At 35.9% G+C, this 23,834-nt stretch overlaps 1 protein-coding gene across 1 annotated transcript in view; it reads right to left on the bottom strand.

Annotated features, from left to right (window-relative positions):
* Positions 1 to 23,834, bottom strand: part of LOC150098484 (uncharacterized) — a 314,082-nt gene that overhangs the window by 242,142 nt on the left and 48,106 nt on the right. The window contains exon 2 of the mRNA XM_090405238.1: positions 11,453 to 11,554. Within this exon, the coding sequence (XP_090261364.1) occupies positions 11,453 to 11,554 (102 nt within the window). The remainder of the gene's footprint in view (positions 1 to 11,452; positions 11,555 to 23,834) is intronic.

Here is a 23,834-nt window from a genome sequence, read left to right as displayed (position 1 = left end):
ATATTTGTGTCTCTTTTTTGTTATAAACCCATCGTCAATTAGTACCGAAGGATTAGATTAGAATTTATTTAGCCAGTCTATAACTAATGAATAATTAGTTATTCAAATAGTAACGAATGTCTCTAGAAATTTTCAAGACAAAAACTTCACGTAGTCATACAATTTGTATGAACGTGAAACCCTATCCGAAGCCTTATATGTGACATTTTCTGATGAAGAATACTGAAACCGTATTAAAAAAAAAAAAAAACTGCGACATCACTTGGCAGTCATCACTGATTGTCATATTACCGGATATGAAGAAGAATATTACGTCACAAAGAAGTCAAAGCATTTTTTTTTCATTACAAAATTTTGAATTATATATATATGAATTTCGAAAATTTAAAATTTTTCTTTGGCTATGAAAGAATTATGAGCACATATATACAGAGTCCGTCAAAAAAACGTATACACACTTCAGCAAAAGAAAAACCTGTATAAAAATTATAATACTAAATTTATACAGACATCAAGGGATGAATACAAGTTACCTTTGACTTCTACAATTACACGAGGTGCTCAAAGTGGTTACCATTAGCGTCCAGACATTTATTATTACGACGAACTATTGTTTGGGCAACGTTGGACAAAGTCCAGTGGGATTGCTGAGCATGGCACTTCAATTTCTTTCCCAAAGGCCACCAGTGTAGCTGGTTTCTACGATACTCTACAGCCTTTAGAGTCCCGCATAGGTAAAAGTCCAAGGGTGTTAACTCAGGAGAACGTGGGGGGAACTCAACTGCACCTCTTTGTCCTATCCATTGTCCCTGCAAACTCTCATCGAGGTAAGCTTTCACGTCTCGATGGTAGTGTGGTGGTGCGCCATCTTGTTGGAAGAGAAACTGATTTCCTAGGTAAAATGGATGTGCGTAGCATGTCCAGGTACACCTGACCAGTAACAGTATCCTCAAAGAAGGAATGGTCCTATTAAACCCCTAGATGAAAATCCACACCAGACATTGAGCCCCAGTAAATTGACTGCCTTGTCCACACGAACGCCCAGGTTTTCTGAAGCCCAATAAACACAGTTATACCGATTCACTGTTTCATTAAGTTTAAATTGTGCTCCAATCAGACCAAACCATCTTCCTCACAAACTCCTCATCATCATTTACCATGTGTTGAAACCTCACAATGCTGCATTCTTAGATCAGAATCGTCTTCATTCATTACATGTAATAATCTTGGAATGTAAACTCCATTTAGTTTGCTTTAAGAATGCGCCATATGCTTGCACTGCTAACTCCTGTCTCACGTGCACATTGTGTGGTAAACTTCTGTGCCGAGCGTGTAAACTGTTTCAACACAATAGCCGAGCAAACAGGACTTGTTGTTGTGGGAGGCCTCCCGGATCTTCCCTTGTTCACATTACACACAGTACCATGGGTCTCAAACTTATCACAAATACGTGCAATTGTCAGGCGTGTGGGAGGTTGTGTATTGCAAACTCACGCCTCCATTGTCGTCGAACTCCAACAACATTCTCAAATTTGAAATACCACTTAAAAATGGGTTCCTCGAACCACAATTGTGCCTCGGCCATTTTGTTTGACTGTCCTACCGGTCACGTGTTCATGTGAGTAACGACGTCTTTTGAGAGAACATCATAGTACACATTGCTACCGTAATTCGATCCAACTTCGAAAAAGTCTATAGATGACACTGTTCAAGTGTGCATGCATTTTTTTGACTGACTCTGTATATATGGCAACTTAATAACTTAGAAACCATAAATTAATTAACAAAATTAAAATTTTGTATATATATATATATAAAGTTTTTTAACTTGGGTATATTATGTATTCAAGATACCAAGTAATTTTATATACAGAAATAGGTTTTTAATCCTATTTCTCAAGTGAGCAAACAGACAAGTAAGTCGAATTTGTGCCTGCACGTAGTGCAAGTCTGAGACCACTCATGGTAGTGCCACTCTAGGCAACTCGTAGTAAAGGTGGATTAAGAACTGATCACTTTCCTTAGTATTTTTCCCTTAATGTTAAGTACATCCCCTTGCGGAGATGTATGATGCTCTGCATTAAAGGCAATGGTCTACATACCGGTTTCGACCTTTATTGAGGTCTCGTCAGTGGGAGCCAGACCAGACAATGCTAAGGTTGAAGTAATGCAGAGCTTATGTGAATTTTACCTAAACAAGTTGCCACAAGGTGCTTTGACCTTATTAAATAAAAAAAAAAAAAAAATATATATATATATATATATATATATATATATATATATACAGGGCCGTCGCCAGATTAGATCGCGCCCTGAGGTAAACAATTAAATATCGTCCCTGATGGATCATAAGACAAAAATATAAGTGAGAAAATCTCTAACTGCTATTTTATTTTTATTACAAGAGAAACATTAATGCAAAATTACTATATTAATAAAATGCATGATATTAATTAATTGTTTGCTCTACGGGAATTATTAAAATATAATAAGCACATCAACTAAACTAAACGCTATATATTTGTAAAATATCTTGTTGCCGTAATACGACGTTCACAGCCATATTACGCCTCGTAATATGACTATTACATATTATTTAAGTATAAATATACTTAAATAATAGTATAATAATAGATATAATAGTATACTTAATATACTATTATATCAATAATTAAGTATAAAAGGAGGGTTGAAATGGAAAAGTCATTATTCATTCACAACTAAATAGTTTTAAACTGATTACAGGGCTTATGAGAATACAACTTTCAGCATCGGAGAAGAACAAAGCTATTACTGTCTGGTCGTTTTCATTGTAATCTTCAATTGGGCTTTGTAAAGCGATTGCAATGAAAGGATATTAAAAATTCATAATATATATATATATATATATATATATATATATATATATATATATATATATATATATATACATAACTTTAGTATACCTAATAAAGTGATACTGTTTGATGTCAAGTGATTTTACCAGAAATTCGAGGAGCATGTTTACAACCACCAAAATCTAGAAATTTCATTTAAGTATAAATATACTTAAATAATAGTATAATAATAGATATAATAGTATACTTAATATACTATTATATCAATAATTAAGTATAAATGGTGGTCGAAATTCCGGTATAATGACCACATGACATGTACATTTACATTTATATATATATATATAACTTTATTAAACCTAATAAAGTGATACTGTTTGATGTCAAGTGATTTTACCAGAAATTCGAGGAGCATGTTTACAACCACCAAAATCTAGAAATTTCATATAAGTATAAATGTGTTCAGATAATGTAAAGCCAGAAACATATTCTTAGCATACAATAGCATACAAAACTGTGGATTATAATATGAAATATGCGCATAAAGAGATATAACCAATATTGGGTCATCAGATGGAGGACTAGTAGCAATTTGTATTCCTAAAAAACCACCGTCTCTTCAAAGTACATTCGTCATGACATCTGCTCTCAATTTGGAGGAGTGTACACATGATTGCAAATTCTCATAAACGACAGAGTAAAAGGGACGAGACCGCTAGGAAGGCGAAGAAGAATGTGGACAGAAAACATCCAGAACTACATTCTGGATGTTTTCATTGACATTGATTGAATTTGGACAGAAAACATACAGAAAGTAGTTCTGGATGTTTTCTGTCCAAATTCAATGTCCACAAAACACTGCTCCGTGTCAGAAGCCGCACTGTCTTGCTGACGGTGCACTGTGCCGTGTCCAGAATCTCATTACATGCCTACAGGAAGAATCTCCAAAATTCCTATTGATCGCTATCCTACGCTTGTGGAAAGTATGCCCCGTAGGATTGTTGCACTCATCACAGCGAAAGGAGATCCTGCATCTTATCAAGGTGGACGCCATGGCTGTTTGTTCCTCACAGTATGGTGTCCGTTGACTTCTTTCCAAGCAGTGTAGATTGAAATAGGAGATATTAAAGATCCATCCTTATGTTATAGTCGATAAAATAATACAAACGTTGACCAGAGAGCTTATGAGAAAAAACAATCCTCCACATCAGATTTGCCTTGGTAATTTTCACTTGATCACTTTTCGAACTGGGTGATTGTCATCAGCAATTAGGCAGACACCTTAAGATGGCATTGAAATTGATTATTACTATTTACGCACTGGCCGAGAGTTTATTTATGAAAAATACATTTCTCCGATATTGGATTCCTCTGTATTGAATAAGGTTCTTGCCCTCTTAAGGTTTATGTCTAGTCTCTGATGAGATCCAATCAGTTGACAGGCCAGTGAAATCTTTATCAGAAGCACTAATAAAAGGCAACTATATGGACGCCTGGATAGCGCTCATGTCATATAAATAGTGTAAGCTAATGCAACTGTGATGCCGAGGATTGTATTCTCATAAGCTCTCTGGACAATTTTCTGAAACTTTCCAAGTTTCTGTTATTTTTTCGGCTATGAAATAAGGATGGATCTTATCACCATTTCAGTCGGTAGTTATTTAGATTTTGAAACTTCTACAAAAATCTAAATAACTTCGTTGCAAACAGACAAGACTGAAAGCTGGTGTTCAGAGTAGACTCAATCGGTTTTAGGTAGATTCTCATCTGCTGATAACAAGTGATTTTTATTAAGGTGCGCGGATAAAATGAGTCTGTGCAGAATAATTGCAGAAAAAAAAAAAGTTTAAATATATTACTCAGACAAACTCAAATTCCATGGAGACACATTAAATCCAGAGGGAACATTGGTTGTAACAAATATATCTGGATACACTAATTAATTTTTACTGAGTAAGGATCGACCTCATTTTATACATTTAATACGCGGTGATCAAAATAAATTTCAAAAGCCTATGAGGACAAAGGTCACCTGTGAGATGCCTATCTCGCATTAAATCAGTACTTTGTTTCTCCTCTTTAGTTCTCAAGTATTTTTATCATAAAACTTCTTTTATGTTCTGCTACGTGCAACTCGAATAAAGCAAAAAATGCGTATCGCATACAACGGAAAGAGGTCACTTGTGTTCACTTCCTCTTCACTGTGCTTTTTTCCCACACTCTTCTATTGATCTTTGGTAAGAAGACTGTTTGAAACTGTTACAAACGATACGCTCCAACAACAATCAATTCACTTTTCGTCGGGTGATAAGCACCTACACAAAACCATTCTATAAGAGTCAGCAAATAAAATCATTGTCTTCAAACAGGAAACACTACACGGAAAACAAAGTGTGTCGGAATGATCGGTTTTAGACGATTGAATCTGAAACATTTCATATTAGAAACGTCTTAGAAAAAAGATATGTTTGAACCAAGCGAAAACGAAAGATCGTAGATGTATAATCTTAACAGGAAATTCAAACGATCCGCAATACCTCTTTAAGTTTCAGAACTTATCTGATATCTTTCAGTGTCTGCACGGAATATTTAAATGCGGATTCGCTTAAGCCATTTATAATTTAATCGCATTTGTGGACTGAATTGCATTGATATATTTTGAATTACGGTGGTAGCAACTAAAGCGATGAAGCAGTTACATTAAGTCGATTAAACGTGTGTACCTCTGGCCAGTTTGTCTGTTTTGAGGAACGAAAAACCAGTTTCCCGGAAGAAATATCCCCCCATCTTGGTTATGAGAACAGCTAACTCACCTTTAGGTGAAAAGTCCTATAAACATTTTTAGTACCGTCAATTAGACCGGTCAGCGCAATGATGTAAGAAATGACAGTTTATTAAATACTAATGGAATATTGAAAATGTGTATTGTCTTTTAATTGCATGGGCTCTTCTGGGTTTGCCTGTTTTTTGGGATGAAAAACTATAAATTTAGAATCCACGAGTCAGTATTAGGAGAAAAAAAATGACAGTTTGTTAAACAAAATAATGAAAATCAGTTGCAGCACTTTCTATATTTCACACAAAGAAAAATAGCATGCATGCTCTGCTACGTATGCTTGCTTTTCTCATTAATAACAGCTGTTTCATTTCTTACAATTTCCAGGAGATATAATCCCTAAATTACTAGGAAAGCGTCCTTGTATTTTCTGCTTATAACGATGATTCAAATTGCACAAAGTAAGGAACAGTCGGTAGCAATCATCATAACCATAATCCAGTGTAAGTTTATGTAGTGGACGTAAGTTTATGAAGGATTCTCAAACTAACACTGCCCAGGTTGGTCCCGTTCTCTCTCTTTCCGTCCCAATTATACCAGGAGATTGATCAACAGTGGCTCAACATCAAGCCAATAAACCTACAGTTGCTACTTCCAGAAATCAATATATTTCTCACCTAACCTTCACGCTGTCAATAACATCCAATATTGTGTCGCCCTTCTGCAAGGACAAGTTAAGTTAGTTCAGCTTGTCAGCAATGTCACTGCGTTAAGCAAGACGCTTGAGTGTGATTACGTCAGTGAAGTGCGATTTATCTAACAAGAGCATCGCTTGTTCGACCCTCATCGCCAAGGTCAAACAGACGCTGGAGTGCTTTTCTACGGAGAAGCCATTGGATTTGAAAGCGCAAAGCAGCTGACTATCAAGTTCTCATCTCATAACAGGGAAATAATTTTAAACGCACGATGAGAAATTCACTATTTTGACTCGTCAAGTTCGACAACTTGGAGTGTTTGGTTCTTTGTTTGGACTGCAATAATCCACGTGGCTCAATAAGTCACCAAATCTGCTGAACATAGTCGGCGAAAGAAAATGAAATGAAGTTCATCTTAGAGGAATCTCGTCAAAGTAAGCATCGGAAAAACAAAGAAAAAAAATTTTCGGGGAGAAATGGGAGGAAACACCTAAATTCAAAATCTAAATAACGGGGATAAAATGATCAACAAGAACCTGCAAATTAATTTGTTTTTGTATTTATTCTGAGCTTGAAAATTGCGCAAAATTTCTCATGTACGAGGTGGAAACCTGTGACTAATTAAAAATTGTCAGTAGTAATCCAACAGTCGGAGAAACAGGAAGCTGTTCTTGATATCTCTAATACATTTCATCCAGTTTAGCATAAAGATCTTAAAACTATCTCCCATCTTGTGGTCAGTCTTCTGTTTTGTGTGTGTAATCTGGTTATAAGTTTCCTCAGTGGATAGACAATGTCTGGCCAGAACTATCTCAAACTTTGCAAATGAAGCCAGAATATTTCTGTCTACCATTCTTCACCTCACCTGCTCATCAATACCTCTCTCTCTCTCTCCAACTGACTATCAGTCCAATTCATTGTTGTTATAAAACAACATCCACGTCCTTCACACTACTTATTTCCAACCATTCTTCAGTGGTTGGAAATAAGTAGTGTGAAGCTAGCCTCCAATCTTTCGTGGTAATTAACGTGTATTGCATTCACAGCATCTCCGTGAAATTCGGCTTAGTCTTTCACTCGTGACGTTCTTTATATATGAATAATTAGCCCCATAAAAAAAAGTCTAAATCCTTCCAAGCAAGCATATTCTTCTCTCTCTGGGGATAGTGTCCATAAAAGCTTCCAAAGGAAGAAAACTGGATTGATCAATAAATGGTTTCTCCTCACCTTACCTACTTTTCTGCTGCATGCATTTTCCACAGCCATTTGTATAGCCATTGTTTATCCGAAGGAGAATTAGACAGGTGCCACAAAGCTTCTGCCATTCTTTGGCACAATCTGTTTCATATACTTAAAAAAAAATACTACCCAATTCAAATCTAATATGACTTTCGAATTTCCTACTGGATAGCGAAGTACAGTTTACTTTACGAAGTACAGATAGTTTGTACTTATATACCAACGATATATTAAATAAAAATACACCAATTATAAACTAGTCATGTGCACCAAGAGATATATGCGCTATTTACATTTGATACTCCTTTGGTAACAGGCTTAGAGAATTATAGCTTTAGAACCGTAATGCTATCGTAAGTAAACACAGATATGCAAATTGCTAAGTCAATGCAATCGCCATGTTACGAAGCACGACACAACTGATTCTGAAAAAAAAAAACAAATAAAACAGTAGACAGCGCTCAAGTGTCTTATCTTTGAAGCAGCTTCTACAAACAGATATTAGGGGTTGTTGAGGAGGTCGAAGCTGGGATACAGATTCGACTGTCATTGCTTATAAATAGCCTGCGCTCGGATCTGCATGTAATGCGTTGACATTCATCATTGTCAATGAACTGGATGTTACAACTGGAGAGAAGAGGACTATGCACTGCACGCTTTATCGATTTATTTTTGTAAGAAAGTAAATCCGAAACAAGAGGGTAATTAAAACATTCAAGAACCGAATGACAGATTCAGGACTAAACAAACTCCTTTCAGATAGCGTCCGAACACACCGAGCATATCCAAAGGTCACGTGACAAAGATTCTTGGGTCTAGTTGAATGTACTCGAAATGTTATTTAGCGAAGATCGGAGCTCTGCCCTCTGATTCGCACAAATCACGTCAGGTCACAACAAGCGGAAAGAAGCACGATTAGCGAAGCATCGAAAGAGAGAGAGAGCAAGCAAGAGAAACCGTGATGCAACTGTTCGTACGGGCACGTGCAGGCAGTATTCAGTGAGTAGTTTGAAAGAAGGCCAAGCTCCCCGGGAATGACGTCTTCTCGTATGACCTCCAGCTTGAACTTCCTGATGAGTTACATTAAACAAAATCTGTTAGCATGTTTTTTTTTTTTTTTGTTTTGCATGCATTTATTTATTTAAAAATAGTTAAAACAGACTTATAGAATGATGTGGAGAAGAAAGACTTCAGCGTTATTGGGATTTATTCTCGTACGAATGGAAATAGATTGCAAACACGCCTATAGGCCACAGTGTACCATTCTATTGCAGTAAACTCTTAAGTGATATCAAAGTATTTCTGGAAATAATTATTTATGAAATTGGGAGTGTTATACACTAACGTTTAGCTAGCATTACCTAATCACATAGAAATAGACTGAAGGAAGAAACATGAATGCAACGAATGACCTATGAAGAAAGAAAACACATCAACAAACTCGTCTATAATGAGCTCTGTGTGCTAAAAAAACTAAGGCAGTGCGCCAAAATGTATTCAATATTCAAGTAATTTTTCTCCCCTTTAAATTTTGAAGGGGGGAGGAGTTGCATGACTGTTTTCAGGAACAGTCAGACGTTTATCTAGATTTATGAATTTCATCTGATATCTTTACTAGTTCAGATACTGTAAATCCATGAGTATTAGTAGACGGGAAAGATGAAATTTAAAAAAAAAAAAAAAAGATATAAAATAATTTAAGTTAAGGGATATTACATCCCATATTGTTTCACAGCCGAATAAGAAACTCAAAGAGTTTCTTATTCGGCTATGAAACAATATGGGATGTAATATCCCTTAACTTAAATAAGTTTTAGGTCGCCGAATTGAAGCCTTTAGCTCTTCATATAGTTAATGATATAAAATAATAAAAATTCATTGGCTCACCCACTCTGTTAATGTACTATAGGTTTCAATCATTCATGGTTAGGAATGTTGCTTCATGTCGCACTCTCAGAAACTTCACAATTTTCAAAAGGCATTTAAGCATAAAGGAAGAGGTGAAGATCATCTGGAACTGCTGTTTGTTCCAGGTATGGCAATACAGGAACACAAAATTCCCACTGAATCCTGAAAAAACCATAAGAAAAGCAAAAGATACAAAATAACCCGAAAGTGGATTAGCAGAGCCACAGTATGGTTTGGAATGTGATTATTTCTCAAGTATAAGAAATATACTTAAACCACCCACCCACCCACACACACACATACACACAAAAGATTGCGAAATCTATAACAAGTTACTTAATAAATCAATGTACAAATCTCAAAGATACTTCTTGAAAGCAGTTCAAGTTGAAATTCCTTCAAGAACAGCTTGATAGCGAACAAATTTTTGCACTTAACTTACTTTCAACACAAGGAGAAAAATAAGAACAGAAGACAGCAGCTAGAAATGCGTGAATATTGAGCACATGATTTCTTTGTTCTTAGGAACAAAATTAAAAATTCATTTCGTATAAAGTATGGGATCTCTATATGCTCATATAATGCTGGCTTAAGTTAGAGAAACATTGGTCTGTACATATTTGACTTACAGCATAAAAAGAAGAAAAAGGGAAGCAATCCAAATGAAAATAGGAAACAATAATATAGACCAAGTAAAGCAGTTCAATTACCTAGGATGATCTAGATGATCTAGTCCTGATGATCTAGACTATTTCGAAACCATCAAACACAAAATCAATAATGGATGGGTAACAATGGGCAGACTATAAAAAATATGGAACAATAAAAGATTAAGAAAAGAACTCAAATTAAAGATATATATAAAATAATGATAATTCCAACAGTACTACTCTATGGCTCAGAATGCTGGATCTTAAGGAAAAAGGAAACGGATAAACTCAATGCTTTTGAAATGAAATGCCTAAGAAAAATCAATAGAACAAACTGGACAGAAAGAAAAACAAACGAAAAAGTCACTAAAAAAAGAGCCAACTAAGCTGGTTTGGACATGTTTCTAGAATGAAAACAGAAAGACTACCAGACATATTATTAAATGGTAGAATTGAAGGACAGCCCAGCAGAGGAAGACCAAGAAAGAAATAGACTGACAACATTAAAGAAAGCACCCACTTAAACTTCATAAAAAGACAGGATAGAAAGAAATGACAAAAATTTGTCTTTGAAGAACTCAACCCGCCATGAGCGGAAGAGAAGAAGAAAGAGCATAAAAAAAGTATCTTTCAGTGTGCATCGTTATTTTCAAAGATGCTCTTAATACAGACATTTACAAGTGAAAGATTGCAAATGGAAGTTCTACGGTAAGTTGACTGCTTTACTAAATTAAAACAACAAGTTTCTGGTAGACAGTCCAAAGGAAAATCCGATTTGTCATCGGAAACAGAATTCGAAATTAGCTTCAGATTTTCTCGCATTCACCACTACGGCCATCAAAATTTCGGAAACAGAATCAATAATTCAAACTTTGCTTTTAAACAATACAGTTTGATTGTCGCGTCAAAAAACACTTATGTAATCTTACTGGAGACAAGCGGGCGCTAAGAGTTATGCCTCGACATGAAAGCCACTTGATATCTCAGTGGTCAGAATAATAAAATAAATCTCTTCAATGTTTACACTAACGACTGCTTGCGTAAACGCCAAAGAGACGCCACAAGACAACAGAACTGAATAAAAATGCCACAAGTCATTCGCATTATCAGTAAAAAGGGGTCTTTAACTCAGAACGGTTGAGAATTTGTAATGCTAGGATTTTCCAAAGTTTGCTACAAATCGGTTTTAAAAGATTATTCATTTTTCTTTTGTATCTTATAAGTTCAATATTTTATTTATTCGAGACTGACTACTTTTCATCGAACACTTTTATATTAAAATCGCGGATTAAAGTGCTATTGTTTATTATCAAAGTGCTAGTTAAAAACAAAAATCCATATACATACACTTTGACACCAGGAGGAGGATCCCACACACATTCCCCTGTAGTGAGGTTGGCATACATGTGCTCCTTTGTACGGGGCTCAATAATCTCCACCCACTCCATCCTAGAATGTAAGGAAAGTTATTTTAATGACACTTAAGTTATACAACAGTGCTTAATAAACTTTTACAGCAAAATATTAAATTATTTTAAGGATGATAATCAAGTAGAAAGACAACAAATCTAAGTAGTCTTAGATTTAAAAATTTTAATACAACTTTTAAAACATTTTAAAACAACAAATTTCAAATAACTTCTTTTAGCTAATTCATATGGAATAATTGAGTACGCTCATATGTTCAGAGATTTCTTTTCTAACAAGGAGTTTGAAAACGCATCATAATTACAGGTTTCTAAAACCAAATGTTAAATGACGAGTCTTTCCAAAGAAAGGCCTCGTCTGTAACAACTGAGGCTCGAAGTCAGTGATAGGACTCAACATTTCAAAATAAAAAAAGCCAGATACTGCGAATAGGAAGCGAGGATTAAGAGGTTTGAAATTCCATTTTTTTCCCATTTTACAAAGAAAACTATTTATTGGATTATTATAATGTATTAACCGACTAAGCATAATTTAAATTTGGGTACCCCTACTTAAATTATTTATTGATTTTAAGGTATATTTATAGAAACAGAGGATATTATAGATCCATCGTTATTTCATAGCTAAATAAACTGCGCTGAAAAGTAAAAATTTCGAAACTGATCACCGAGTTTGAGAAAATACGATCTTTGGCATGACAGTAGCCTTAGCATAACAGATACACATTTCATAACTGAAGTCGTCTAGGCTCTTTATTTTGATTTACGAACCAACCGAGAGTTCACTTACGAAAAATACAACTCCCTGACCTGAAAATGTTACGCTTTGAACAGATGGTTCTTTCTCTCTTTAAGATTTCTACTTGAGGAGAACAAACAGTTCGAAATATTTTATTTCCTACTTTCCATGTATGGAAATGTGAATCTCTTATATATAAAAAAGACCAGCACGAAAACCCTAATCAAAAACAGTAATAAAGGGCGAATATACGCGCACCTGTGCAGAGTTCGTATCTTTTAAGTAGTGTAAACCACAACAACTTTGATACCGAAGATTATATTGTCATAAGCTCTCTAGTTAATTTCAAAAACGTCTACACCTCACCTCTATATGGCTATGAAATAATATTATAGATATTATATAAATAATATCATAATATTAATATTATATATTAGGGATCTATAATATTATATATTTCTGTCATTTATAATACAGGTGTTTCGATTTTTTGTTTTCATACATTTTGCATATTTATATTTAATACTTTAGTTAATCATATTCATATCGTTTCACATACTTTTCTTTACTTATACTTTTTTTTTTTTTTGGTTCTTCGCTTCCTGAATTAATCCCTTATATACTGCTTTCGGCCCAATCACAAGTTGTAGACTATGAAATCTTTAAATAATTAAATATTCTACAGCTGATTATCTTTCCTGTCAAGGATGTTCAGTTTTCGCTTTTATATACATTCTGAAATAATTGTAATTAATTAATACAGCTTAAAATCAATAGACTTATTGTTCAAAGCTTTATGAAATTCTTTATTTCAGAAATCAAAATTGGTATGTAAAATGCCATTTAGCGACTGCAGCTTTATAATTATCATAAGCTACATAAGATAGTTACAAACCTGATTGAATTGCTTATTTTGATTGGTAGGGAAAAAAAAAAAAAAAAAAAAGACTCGAGATTTCCAGGCGCTTTCCCTTATCTCACTGCGACACACTGGCGCTTACAAACTGGGATTAAATGACCAAGACTCACTCCTAAAATACACTATCTGTAACAAAGAGTAAATGGTTCGATTCGTTACGAATCGAACCACTTAGTGCAACGATCAATAGAGAAATTCTTTACGAGTTCAAGAAAACCATTTGTTTCTTTCTTTATCTTCTTTGGGCTCTCAGTAACTACCTTCGCTTCTACGTCGCATGACAAAAAGTATTAATTCGTTTCAATTAGCTTTTATTGCGCATGCTTATTGTTTATTTTCATATACATTTAAGAGTTAAAAATCTTTTAAGTTGGGAAAGTATCTGCCAATAATTAACATTAACAGAAATATTTATATTTTAAGGTATAAATATCCAAAGCACTAAGGTACGATAGATTGATAACCTTTTATTGGTACGATGCACGTAAAAATAATAGCAAGATATAAATAGTTGCAGTAAAATAAAGAAAACAATAAAACGCATTACAGTTACTATAGACCAAGGTATTCTGACACATCAAGTTCTAAAGTTTTTTTGTTTTTTTTTAAATAACGAAACCTGTGGGGCGATCATCATTAAAAGAAACACACGTATATGAAGCGATGATAAAGAAGGTTAATATTGAACCCAAACCAAAAATTTGGCTAAGATATGTTGATGACGTATTTGCAGTATGGAATCATCCCGAACCTGAATTACAACTGTTTCTAGATAAAATTAACCTTCTTCATCATCGCATCAACTTTACGTTAGAAAAAGAATCTCCACAGGGTATCTCTTTTTTTGGATTTACACATCAAAAGAAAAGAAGACGGTTCCATCGCCACTTCCGTCTTTCGCAAGCCTACATTCTCAGGTCGCTACATTCACAATTCTTCTGCTCATCATCCATCTCAGAAATCTGGCATTATTAAATCACTAGTTTCCAGAGCACACAAATTCTGCTCATCTGAAGAATCTTTAAACCAGGAATTAGAAGTTATCAAAAATACAGCCATCCTAAATGGATATAATCCCAAAACAACTCAAAAAATCATCAGTCACTTCTGCATACATCAAACCAGACAGGAAGAAGTGCATAGGATTCCCATACCTTACGTTAAAGGCATCTCAGAACGTCTTTCTAAAATTATGAAGAAATACAATTTTGCCACTACTTACAAACCTATCAACCAAATTTACAACTTGTTACCTTCTCCTAAGGACAAACTCTCACCCTTGATGTTACCTGGTGTTTATGAGATTCCATGCTCATGCAAATTATCTTACTTTGGACAGACAGGTAGGTCTGTTCAGAAACGCATCTCGGAACATCAAGACCACATTCGTCTTCTTAAACCGCAGAAATCTGGCCTCTCTCAACACGGAATTGAAAATCCAAACCATAGGCTCCATTGGGAAAAGGCTAAACTTTTACATAGATCTTTATTTAAACATGAACGTTTATACAAAGAAAGTTCTGAAGCCCTACTACACAGACTAAACCTAAACCGCAACGACGTTCTTACTATTCCTAAAGTATGGGAAATTATCATACAAAACTGTGTTAAATAATTAACGTTTTTTTTTTTTTTTTTTTTTTTTTTGTGTGTGTGTGTACTACTTTAGCACGTTATGCACGTTTTCATGGGATTCTATTGTAATCATGCGCCCTAACTGTATGTTATTCCTAATTTTTGTTTAAATACTGTACTGATGATGTCCTAAGATACTTAGGATGAAATATTTACAATTAAATAATTTTCACTGTGGTTTATACGTGTGTTTCTTTTAATGAAGTTCTAAAGTGTTGCGTGTGCATAAGTCCAGGATTATGAACGCACTTAATGGTGAGTGTACGAATTGTGCACGGCAATCAGTCTGTACATGAATAAGGGGGAAAATTAATAATAAAATAAAAAATAGAGGGTACACCATTATTGTCAATTAATCAGGAATTGTATTCAAGTCTTGAGGAATATATCTGTCCCAAAATCTTTTAGGTAAAGATAAGCTAGGAGAATAAAATGTTTATTCTTGTATGATTCTTCTTTACCGCCTTCGCGGCTCCGTCGGTTTCGAAGCAGCCTTTTGATGGAAAGACAAGTGTTCGAATCTCATCTAGGACACGAACCTTTAAAAGACAGTCTCATTCGGAGGTGGTTTTTCCTCATAGAAACTAGAGTTTTTCATTAAGCAAAACAGGCAAATCGGTCAAAGAATACACAACAGAACGCTTACTAGCTTACTCTAACGCAAAGGATCTGCCGCATCGGGAATTTCTTCCCCAAGGCCTGATCATGAATCAAATTTCCGACAGAACCATTCTTCAACGCCTTCGAGATGCATTTCGTTGGAAACTGCCTTACAAATGGTCTTTCGGCACCTGAATTCTACACAACACTGCACCCTGGGAGGGGACCCATAATCCAAGAATTCCTAGCCAACACAACATACCAGTGGATCCCAATCCGACCTATTTACCAAACTTGTCTGTTCCTTCCATCGTGACTTCCTTCTCTTTCCCAAAATGAAAAATAATTTCAAGACTCGAGATTGTATACAACACAAACTATAAGCTACAGTACGATGAACATCAGACAGGTGAATCTTTCTGAGCGAGAGAGCGGGTGTCAGAACTGCTGGTTGGTTGTATATGAAGTACATTAATTTAAATATACTTATAAAATCAAATGTAAATACATTATATATTTGTATTTATTAATGTTTAATTCAAACATTTTCAAAAATGTTAATTGCCTTTATCGAGCTTGACCATTACATATTTAAAACAAACTTATTTAAATACTGTTCAAGAGAACAATATGTTGCAGCACGTCCCAGTATACCATAATCATTATGAAATACTAGAGCAATCTGATGTGCTTCATACAGAAATAGCCTATCGAAGTTACTTCACGCGCTTACGTGGGAAAAGGATTAAAACAAGAACAGAATTGTTCGATTACAGACAGTGTGTTCTCTTGGATATTTAAAACAATACATTGGATGGAAAGACCTGGAGAATCTAGTTGGATAGGAAGGCGAAGAGCCTTTATCGGGCTTTTCAACAGAAGATGAGTTAGCCGGTATCATATGGTGATGGTAGGGTTTCCTCCTCCACAAGGTAAGGTTTTTTTTTTTAATTTATCCCGCAAAACAGGCAAACCGAACACACGCAAATTACAGACATAATGGAGTAGGGCTTCGGCAAGCTCTTTAAATAAATGTTCAAACTTGAACCGGCAACAGTGGAATAAGGGTGTATTAGAGCAGAAGATTCTATTCTCGGTGTCGATTCCATGTTATGCTAGACTTCATTTCTGAGATTTCTTGTTAACGATGTAAAATTGGTGCTCTTGTCATCTTTTCTCCTCAGAACTTCCAGTTTGTCCAAAGTAATATAAGTGATAATCATATAGGACTTGGTAGACGCCATGGAACAAATGTCTGTACTAGGTTGTGTTTCTTAAAGCTTCTTGAGATTAGTTCAGAAATACTTGATATGTATGGAACTGGGATTCTCCGTTGAGGCAGGTTTTTAAGAATCAAAAACGTTGCATAGTCTATAGTGAGAAGCCATTCAGGTATTCATAATCGAAGTTTATTTAAAGAGCGTGCCGAAGCCCTGCTCCATATTTCTAACCTGAATCGTAACGACTGCTTATTCTTACCAAAAATCTGGGAAAGTCTGATTCTGTATTTGTGAGCCAAAATAAATTTCAAATAAATAATTTTACTTTAATCATTGTGTCTACCTGCAGATTAACTTTGGGTAATACGAATGCCATTTTACACACAAAATGGTATTCCAGATTGCCGGTACCAGAAGTTCCTCTAATCTTTATGTCACAGTATTTAAAATGTCGACTTCTCACGCGTACTTTAACCTACATTTCTTTCTTAACCGTTAGGTAAAAAAAGATCTGGGACAGCAGTGTACGATGCGTGCCAAGAAAACTTCTAGCTTGTCAAAGGTTCGCCGACCCTTATGTATACAATCATTACACTTTCTCTCCATCCCTCCCGACCAAACAAAAACAAAAAACTAACCATTCTTAGAACTATAACAGACAAATAAGAACTCTCGATGCTTATGACACTATCAGATCATCACCACCACAACCCCCCCACCCCTTTGTGAAGCCACCTTCACCAAGCCGTGAAGGTGGCTTCACAAAAGTATGTCCTGTTTCGAGAACCTTTCAAGAAATTAGAAATACTTCTACCAGTTTGCATCGTTTATATTTAAATGATTTGGTAAACAGAACCCAATTGATGTTTACAAAATAGGCGTTTTGGTAATGTATGCAAAACAGAATTAAGCCCGTAGTGGGAGGAAGTAATAAAACCATTAACATTAAATAACATTCAGCACACATTTCGTCTTACTTATTCATGCCATTCATTAATAATACACCTGCACAGTCGCTCCTGTTATTTGAAAATTGTCCGTGCTAAAGAGGTATAAAATACCATGAAACGTGGGGAATTAATGTTCTCCAAAAGTCGATCATACACGCAATAAGTCTTTTTAAATAAAGAACGCGTTTAGTTCACACAAACAAGAAAATTAAATTTCAGATTCTTTCTATTTCAGGAAATAATTAGAAAATCCGATTAAAAGTTCATTCAAAAGAGCCATGACAAAAAGTATTTGTTACTCAACTAAACAAAATACTATTTAACTGATTTCTAAGCCGATGTTCGACGCTTGACAATGAAAAAATTTCTCTTTATTAGAGATAAATGCAATAAAAAAGTAATTAAGAAAATAGTACATTAAAGCATATGTGTGGTTAAGTTAACTAAGATTAATAAAATGTTGCACATTTAGTAATTATTTAAATTATACGCCAATTAAAATGATTATTCTCAACAATCAACTACTGGTTGATTATTTGTGGTATTCTCTAAACACGTTAAAAAAAAAAAGCTGGAACATATTTCTGTTAATTTCTAGTTGCGTAGCAACTTGAAATTAACAGAAAGTTAAAAATTAACAGAAATTATTAATTTCAAATTTCAAGTTGCTAAGCAACTAGAAATTAACAGCCATGGCAAAACTCTCTACCAATAATGGATGCAACTAGGCCTAAAATACCACAGAAAAAATAAATAAGACTCAAAAAAAGCAACACATAGCCTCTAGTGAGCAAACTTTTCTGTCTACTTAGTATAAGAGACCTGTGCCTTATCTAGAAAACCGAAACACCTACCCGCGATCGGAACTTCTGTAGTCGACGATATAATACCATGACTTATCATCAGGACTACTGTGGCACCTGGGAGCACTATTATGATGCACACGACGGCAGCAGACCGGTACATAACTTGAAAATATATGCAACATTTTTTGAAAGTTGAAAAAAAAAAACACACAAAACTGATATTTGATGGTAAGTATGCGAATTCCACCTCAAAATGACGGGTAAAGCGGAGTCAGCCAGTTCCTAAAGGAAGGGGAAGTGCTACGTCGTTACAACAGGATGTTGGCTCTATCGCTAACTGCAGTATACAGATACCGTTGTTGACATACACCGATTCTTGTGATAGAGTTCATGATACGCTGTAACATGCAAAAAAGAAATTTATATGCAGTTTTTTTGTAAATTGATTTCAAGCTATGTAGGCCATTTCTGTATACGGTGAAGCTAGAACATGATAAACTGATAAACAGGTCTTACGGCCAAAATGTTATGTGCAGTGAAGGCTCGATATGGATAAATTAGCATACGTTTACGGAACAAGCATAATCTCACTCTTTAATTAAAGGACTCGTGATTCCTGTTTGTTTTCGAAAAATCACTCGACCAAAGCAAACGCATCATTTGGGATGGAACGAAGCAGGAAATATACATTCAAAGTAATTTTAGTTTTCAGGGATTCGAATCAAAGCTCTGTGGACAATTTAGCCATCTAGAACAAACTGACACAAAGTAGACAAAATCTCGAACCAGCAGCCGGCAGATTGCGAAAGGGTTAGACTAACTACTCGGCCAATCAGATTACACAGCAGGATATCCAACTACATAAATTCATTTATATCTCCTATTTTCTCAGTTGTTTTTTTTTTAATTTTTCAATTACGTCATTTCCAATCAAAAGGTGAAAAAACGCCATCTTTTCTGAATATATTTTAATGTAATCTTTTTTTTTTTCCCATTTTATTACACCAGATATCATCATCATCATTATTATTATTATGTGACTCCTCCAGGGAGTCCTAAGATCATCGAGGGAGGGCACTTTACATCTCCCTGTCTCCACCATTCAATCCACCAACTACAACTAATCGAAACTATACCAACGCCATCTACCCCCCAGCCACCATCATTAATATTTCCACAGACAATCACAAATATCCATGCCCACGACGGGATTCGAACCCGCAGCCTTTTGGCTGGAGAGCAGATACGCTAACCGCTCGGCCAACCAGGCTAGCATAGAGGTCAAATTGGTGTATTTTATACCGCACCTTTTCTGGGTTGTTATAAAGTTCACATTTAGAAATATTCATACAATTCAGTAAATTGGTGATGCTTCCTCGATGTTACATTTGCACTCGGAGAAGACTTTTATGATTGGTGTTGTGTGGCCGGTCTGGAGGCGAGAGATCATGGTAGCGACACAGCGATTAAACTTGGAGTCGATGGTAGCGCCTGGTTTTTTTTTTTGCTAAATACCAGTGGTGAGTCATGTCCTGGAGAATCATTCTTTTTATGTTTTCCTTTTGAGTAGTTTTAAAAAAGATCGAAATCTGTGGTAACACTTGATGTTGCAGCCATTTTTGCTACTTCACCTGCAGTTCATTTTCCTTTAATCCCACATGGGATGGAATCCACTGGAAAATTATTTCGTAATCCTTATGTAGTTTGTTTTTTACTATGTCTCTAAATATTTCTTGATGGCTAGTGTAGCAGTTCCTAATAGCTTGAAGGGCTAGTAAGGAATCTCTGAAAATAAATTCCTTTGGGTTTTGTTTATCCAAATGTTTCAGTGCTGTGTTAATGACTATTAATTCTGCATGGTATGAGTTGCATCCTATACTGTTGGTTGTTGTTAATTCTATATTTTGAGAGCCATAGATGAGTACGCCACTCCCAGAACTGCCATTTGGATATTTGGAGATCTTATTGAGTCAGGTCCGTATTCCATTATTTTTGAAAAAGCTAATGATCTCAAGATTTTCTAAGCTTTTTTTCTCATTTCCTCAAAATGAATAACTACCAAATTAAGAACAAAATTAATAACTAATGTAATCTTTATCCTGAGGAATACACCACAAAAACTTGTTTAATTGTTTAATGCGATTATATATTTTATTAATTTGTCAAATTTATTTCTTCTAGTTTTTAATTAGTGTCAGAATACACTATTTTAGACTAAGAACATCGACCTCCTAATAATCATTCATTAAACAAATAAGGATATGATAGCTTAGACACGAAAAGTTGACAAATTGCATTCAGTTGTCAAACACAAATTAAGGTCTAATCAAAGAACAACAAAGCAACGCTCCTCTAATAATAGGCGTTTATTTAAAAAAATAAATAAAAACTAAAGATCATTCGCATATATACCGGTTATTGCCGCCACACAGATAAATATGAGAGAAAAAGTTGTTCTGTCACATAATTCAGAGGCCTCCTCGTTATATTACCACGTCTTGTCTTTCCACGAGCGTTTATGTAATTTATGGAAAAGTCTGTGTTGCTCAAGATTGTAGATAGAGTGTCGCACACGAATTCGCTGAATTGTTTGTTAGCTGTAAGCAAAATACTTTTCTCACATTATCATCATGCGATTTGTACGACTTCCTTATTACTTATGAAACTTTCACTTTTTTTTTTTTTTTTTTTTGAATTCATGAAAATTTGTAAAAATAATTATTTGTGCTAGATCTGAAACTCCGTACACAATCGAATGAGTCAGCACCCATTGGGGTGCTGACTCATTCGATTGTGTATCACATCAAAATCCCAGACGTTGGGATTTTGATGTGAACGGACGTATTATTTTAGACTGAGCCTGATTAGTTTGTTTACGAGGTTTTTCACGAAACGCGCATTGCACTGGCGCAGACACAGTTTGTTTCCTACTATCTCCCCCTCTGCATGAAACATGCAAGAGGTCTAATGGCCGGCAGGCCCCAACCGCAATGAGGACCAGTGGTGGATTTATGGTTTTATTTAGGGAGGTAGGATTTCAATCTGTGGCCAAGTGATTTCGTGACACTCCTTTTCCCTATCATAAGACAGCTAGTTGTATTTTATTGCTGATAGACACCTAAGAATGCCTACGGGATTTGCTAGTGGACCCTCAAAGTCCACAGGATTATCTGTAACTTGCTCGGAACACCTGAGCAATCTCTACTCTTTCTCCATCTGTGTCTTAACACATTTCTAAATTATTGTCGTGTCAAAAACTTTTGAATGAGGCCAAATTCGAGGAAATATACAAGGAATTCCTCAGACTAGAAAAGCTGCTGAGTGATAATTGGCCGGGAAAAGTCAAGCTTTTTGACACATTCTCTGCCCCACAGCAGTCGCAGAGGACAATATGGATGACATAAGTGAAGAGCCTATACCACTGACGCAATCAGATTTTGCATGCACACTCCCCAAGTATGGAAGATGCTACATCCCAAGACAGCAGTTATCAGACCCTGGAAACAGATACAGAATTCCAAATGGTCAAAAAGAAGAGGAAAATCTCCACCAATGTGGAAGAACCCAAAACAACAGGAATAGAAGCACTCAATGGTCCTAAAGAAAAGATGCCACCAGTCATATTAAGGGATAAGGAAAAATGGATCCTTGTCTCGTTAGCATCTCATTCTCATGGGCCAAAAACTCGAGGGAGTTAAAATACAATCCACTAATGTCACAGATTACAGACAGATGACCAGATTTATGGACAATGCTAATGTATCATATCACACCTTCACTTTACCCAGCGAAAAGAACCTGAAGGTAGTTCTACTTTTACTGGGGACAGGGCCTGTCCCCAGTAAAAGTGAGCAGGATGCTCAGATCTGATAAAAGGCCAATGCTTTTGGTGCTGGTGGAAATAAGCAACACACAAAAGCAGATCTATGAACTAACAGTAGCATGCGGACTCAAGATTTCAACTGAGCCTCTTAGGAAAGGAGCATCTGCAGTGTCATAGATGTCAAAGGTTTGGACATGCCCAAAAATTATGAAAGGCAGCTTTCAGGTGCTTGAAGTGCGGCGAGGGAGTTGTGCCAAGCCACGCACAAACTCCAGCCTGCTGTGCAAACTGCAGAGGACCTCACCCCGCCAACTACAAGGGATACCTTTCCAATCCAAAAAATCGAGGATCAACAAAAGTCAATCTTGCTTCTCCATGTAACAATATTTTTTTTTAGCAACCAAGCAGGTTGTCCCCCCCCCCAGTCCGAAACACCTCGCCTTCAACCTCACAGGAAGGAACAACCATGACCAAAACATATGCTGAGGCTGCAAGAACTAAGCCTCCTACATCTCTCGAGCTAGAAAGCTCCAACATAACATCAGTTTTAACAGCCTCACTTGCCACCATGCTGCAGGAATTCAGCAAGACATGCCCCTCACCATCTTCCAGAAAGAGATTCCTGCAAGGCACTCAAAACATTATAACAGCCATCTGTCATGAGTAATAAATTCAGACCAAAAGCTCTTAAGATAATGGCATGGAATGCAAATGGATTAATGAGCGAGGTTTTGGAACTTCAAGAATTTGCAACTCATCTCAGTGCTGATATCATCTTGATTGGTGAAAAACACCTAAGACCAGCTAATAACCCCAAAATCCGTGGATACACTATGTACAGAAACGACAGAATTAGCACAAGAGGTGGAGGCACAGCCATATATATTAAGAGTTATTTGAATCATAATACAATAGACAAGCCCCAAACAGTAAGCTTGGATGTGACCGGTGTGGAGGTACATACCTGCAATGATGTATGTAGAAATGAGCTGTACCAAGCTGTGTGTTTTGAGTTGAGATCTCCTGCTATTATTATGGAGTCATTTGGATCAAGTATGGAGTCCAGATCTGTTGTCTCAAGATCTATGCTGCTTATAATTCTCCGAACATTCCTCTGCTGACAACAGATCTGGACTCCATACTTGGTCCAAATGACTCCATAATAATAGCAGGAGATCTCAACTCAAAACACACAGCTTGGTACAGCTCATCAACTAACACCAAAGGCCACACACTTTTCAACTTTGCAATGCTCAACTCTGTTGTTGTGGCCGGCCCTATCGAGCCCACCCACTTCAGCCCTTCAGGTAGCTCGGATGTACTAGACATAGTCATCTTTAAAAGTATAAGATACCAATTCAAATTGGAATCAGTTAACGAATTATATTCTGACCACAGTCCCATAGTGCTTAATCTAGGTTCATCAGATCCATTCTCTCCTCTGCACACATTCATACCACGGGACAAGTTAGCAGCCAAGGTTCTTCCCAATCATAATGGTTCGGTGCCCAATATCAGTAAAAAGGAAGATATTGACACAGCAGTAAATAACTTAACCTTACAAATTCAGAACGCAATAGAATCAGTCAGACAATCCACTGTCTTCCACC

The sequence above is a fragment of the Typopeltis vanoorti genome, chromosome 15 (assembly GCF_054136105.1).
Source record: "Typopeltis vanoorti isolate ZY-2024b chromosome 15, IOZ_Tvanoo_1.0, whole genome shotgun sequence".
Classification (NCBI taxonomy): Eukaryota; Metazoa; Arthropoda; class Arachnida; order Uropygi; family Thelyphonidae; genus Typopeltis; species Typopeltis vanoorti.
This window is presented reverse-complemented; position numbering and strand designations above follow the sequence as displayed.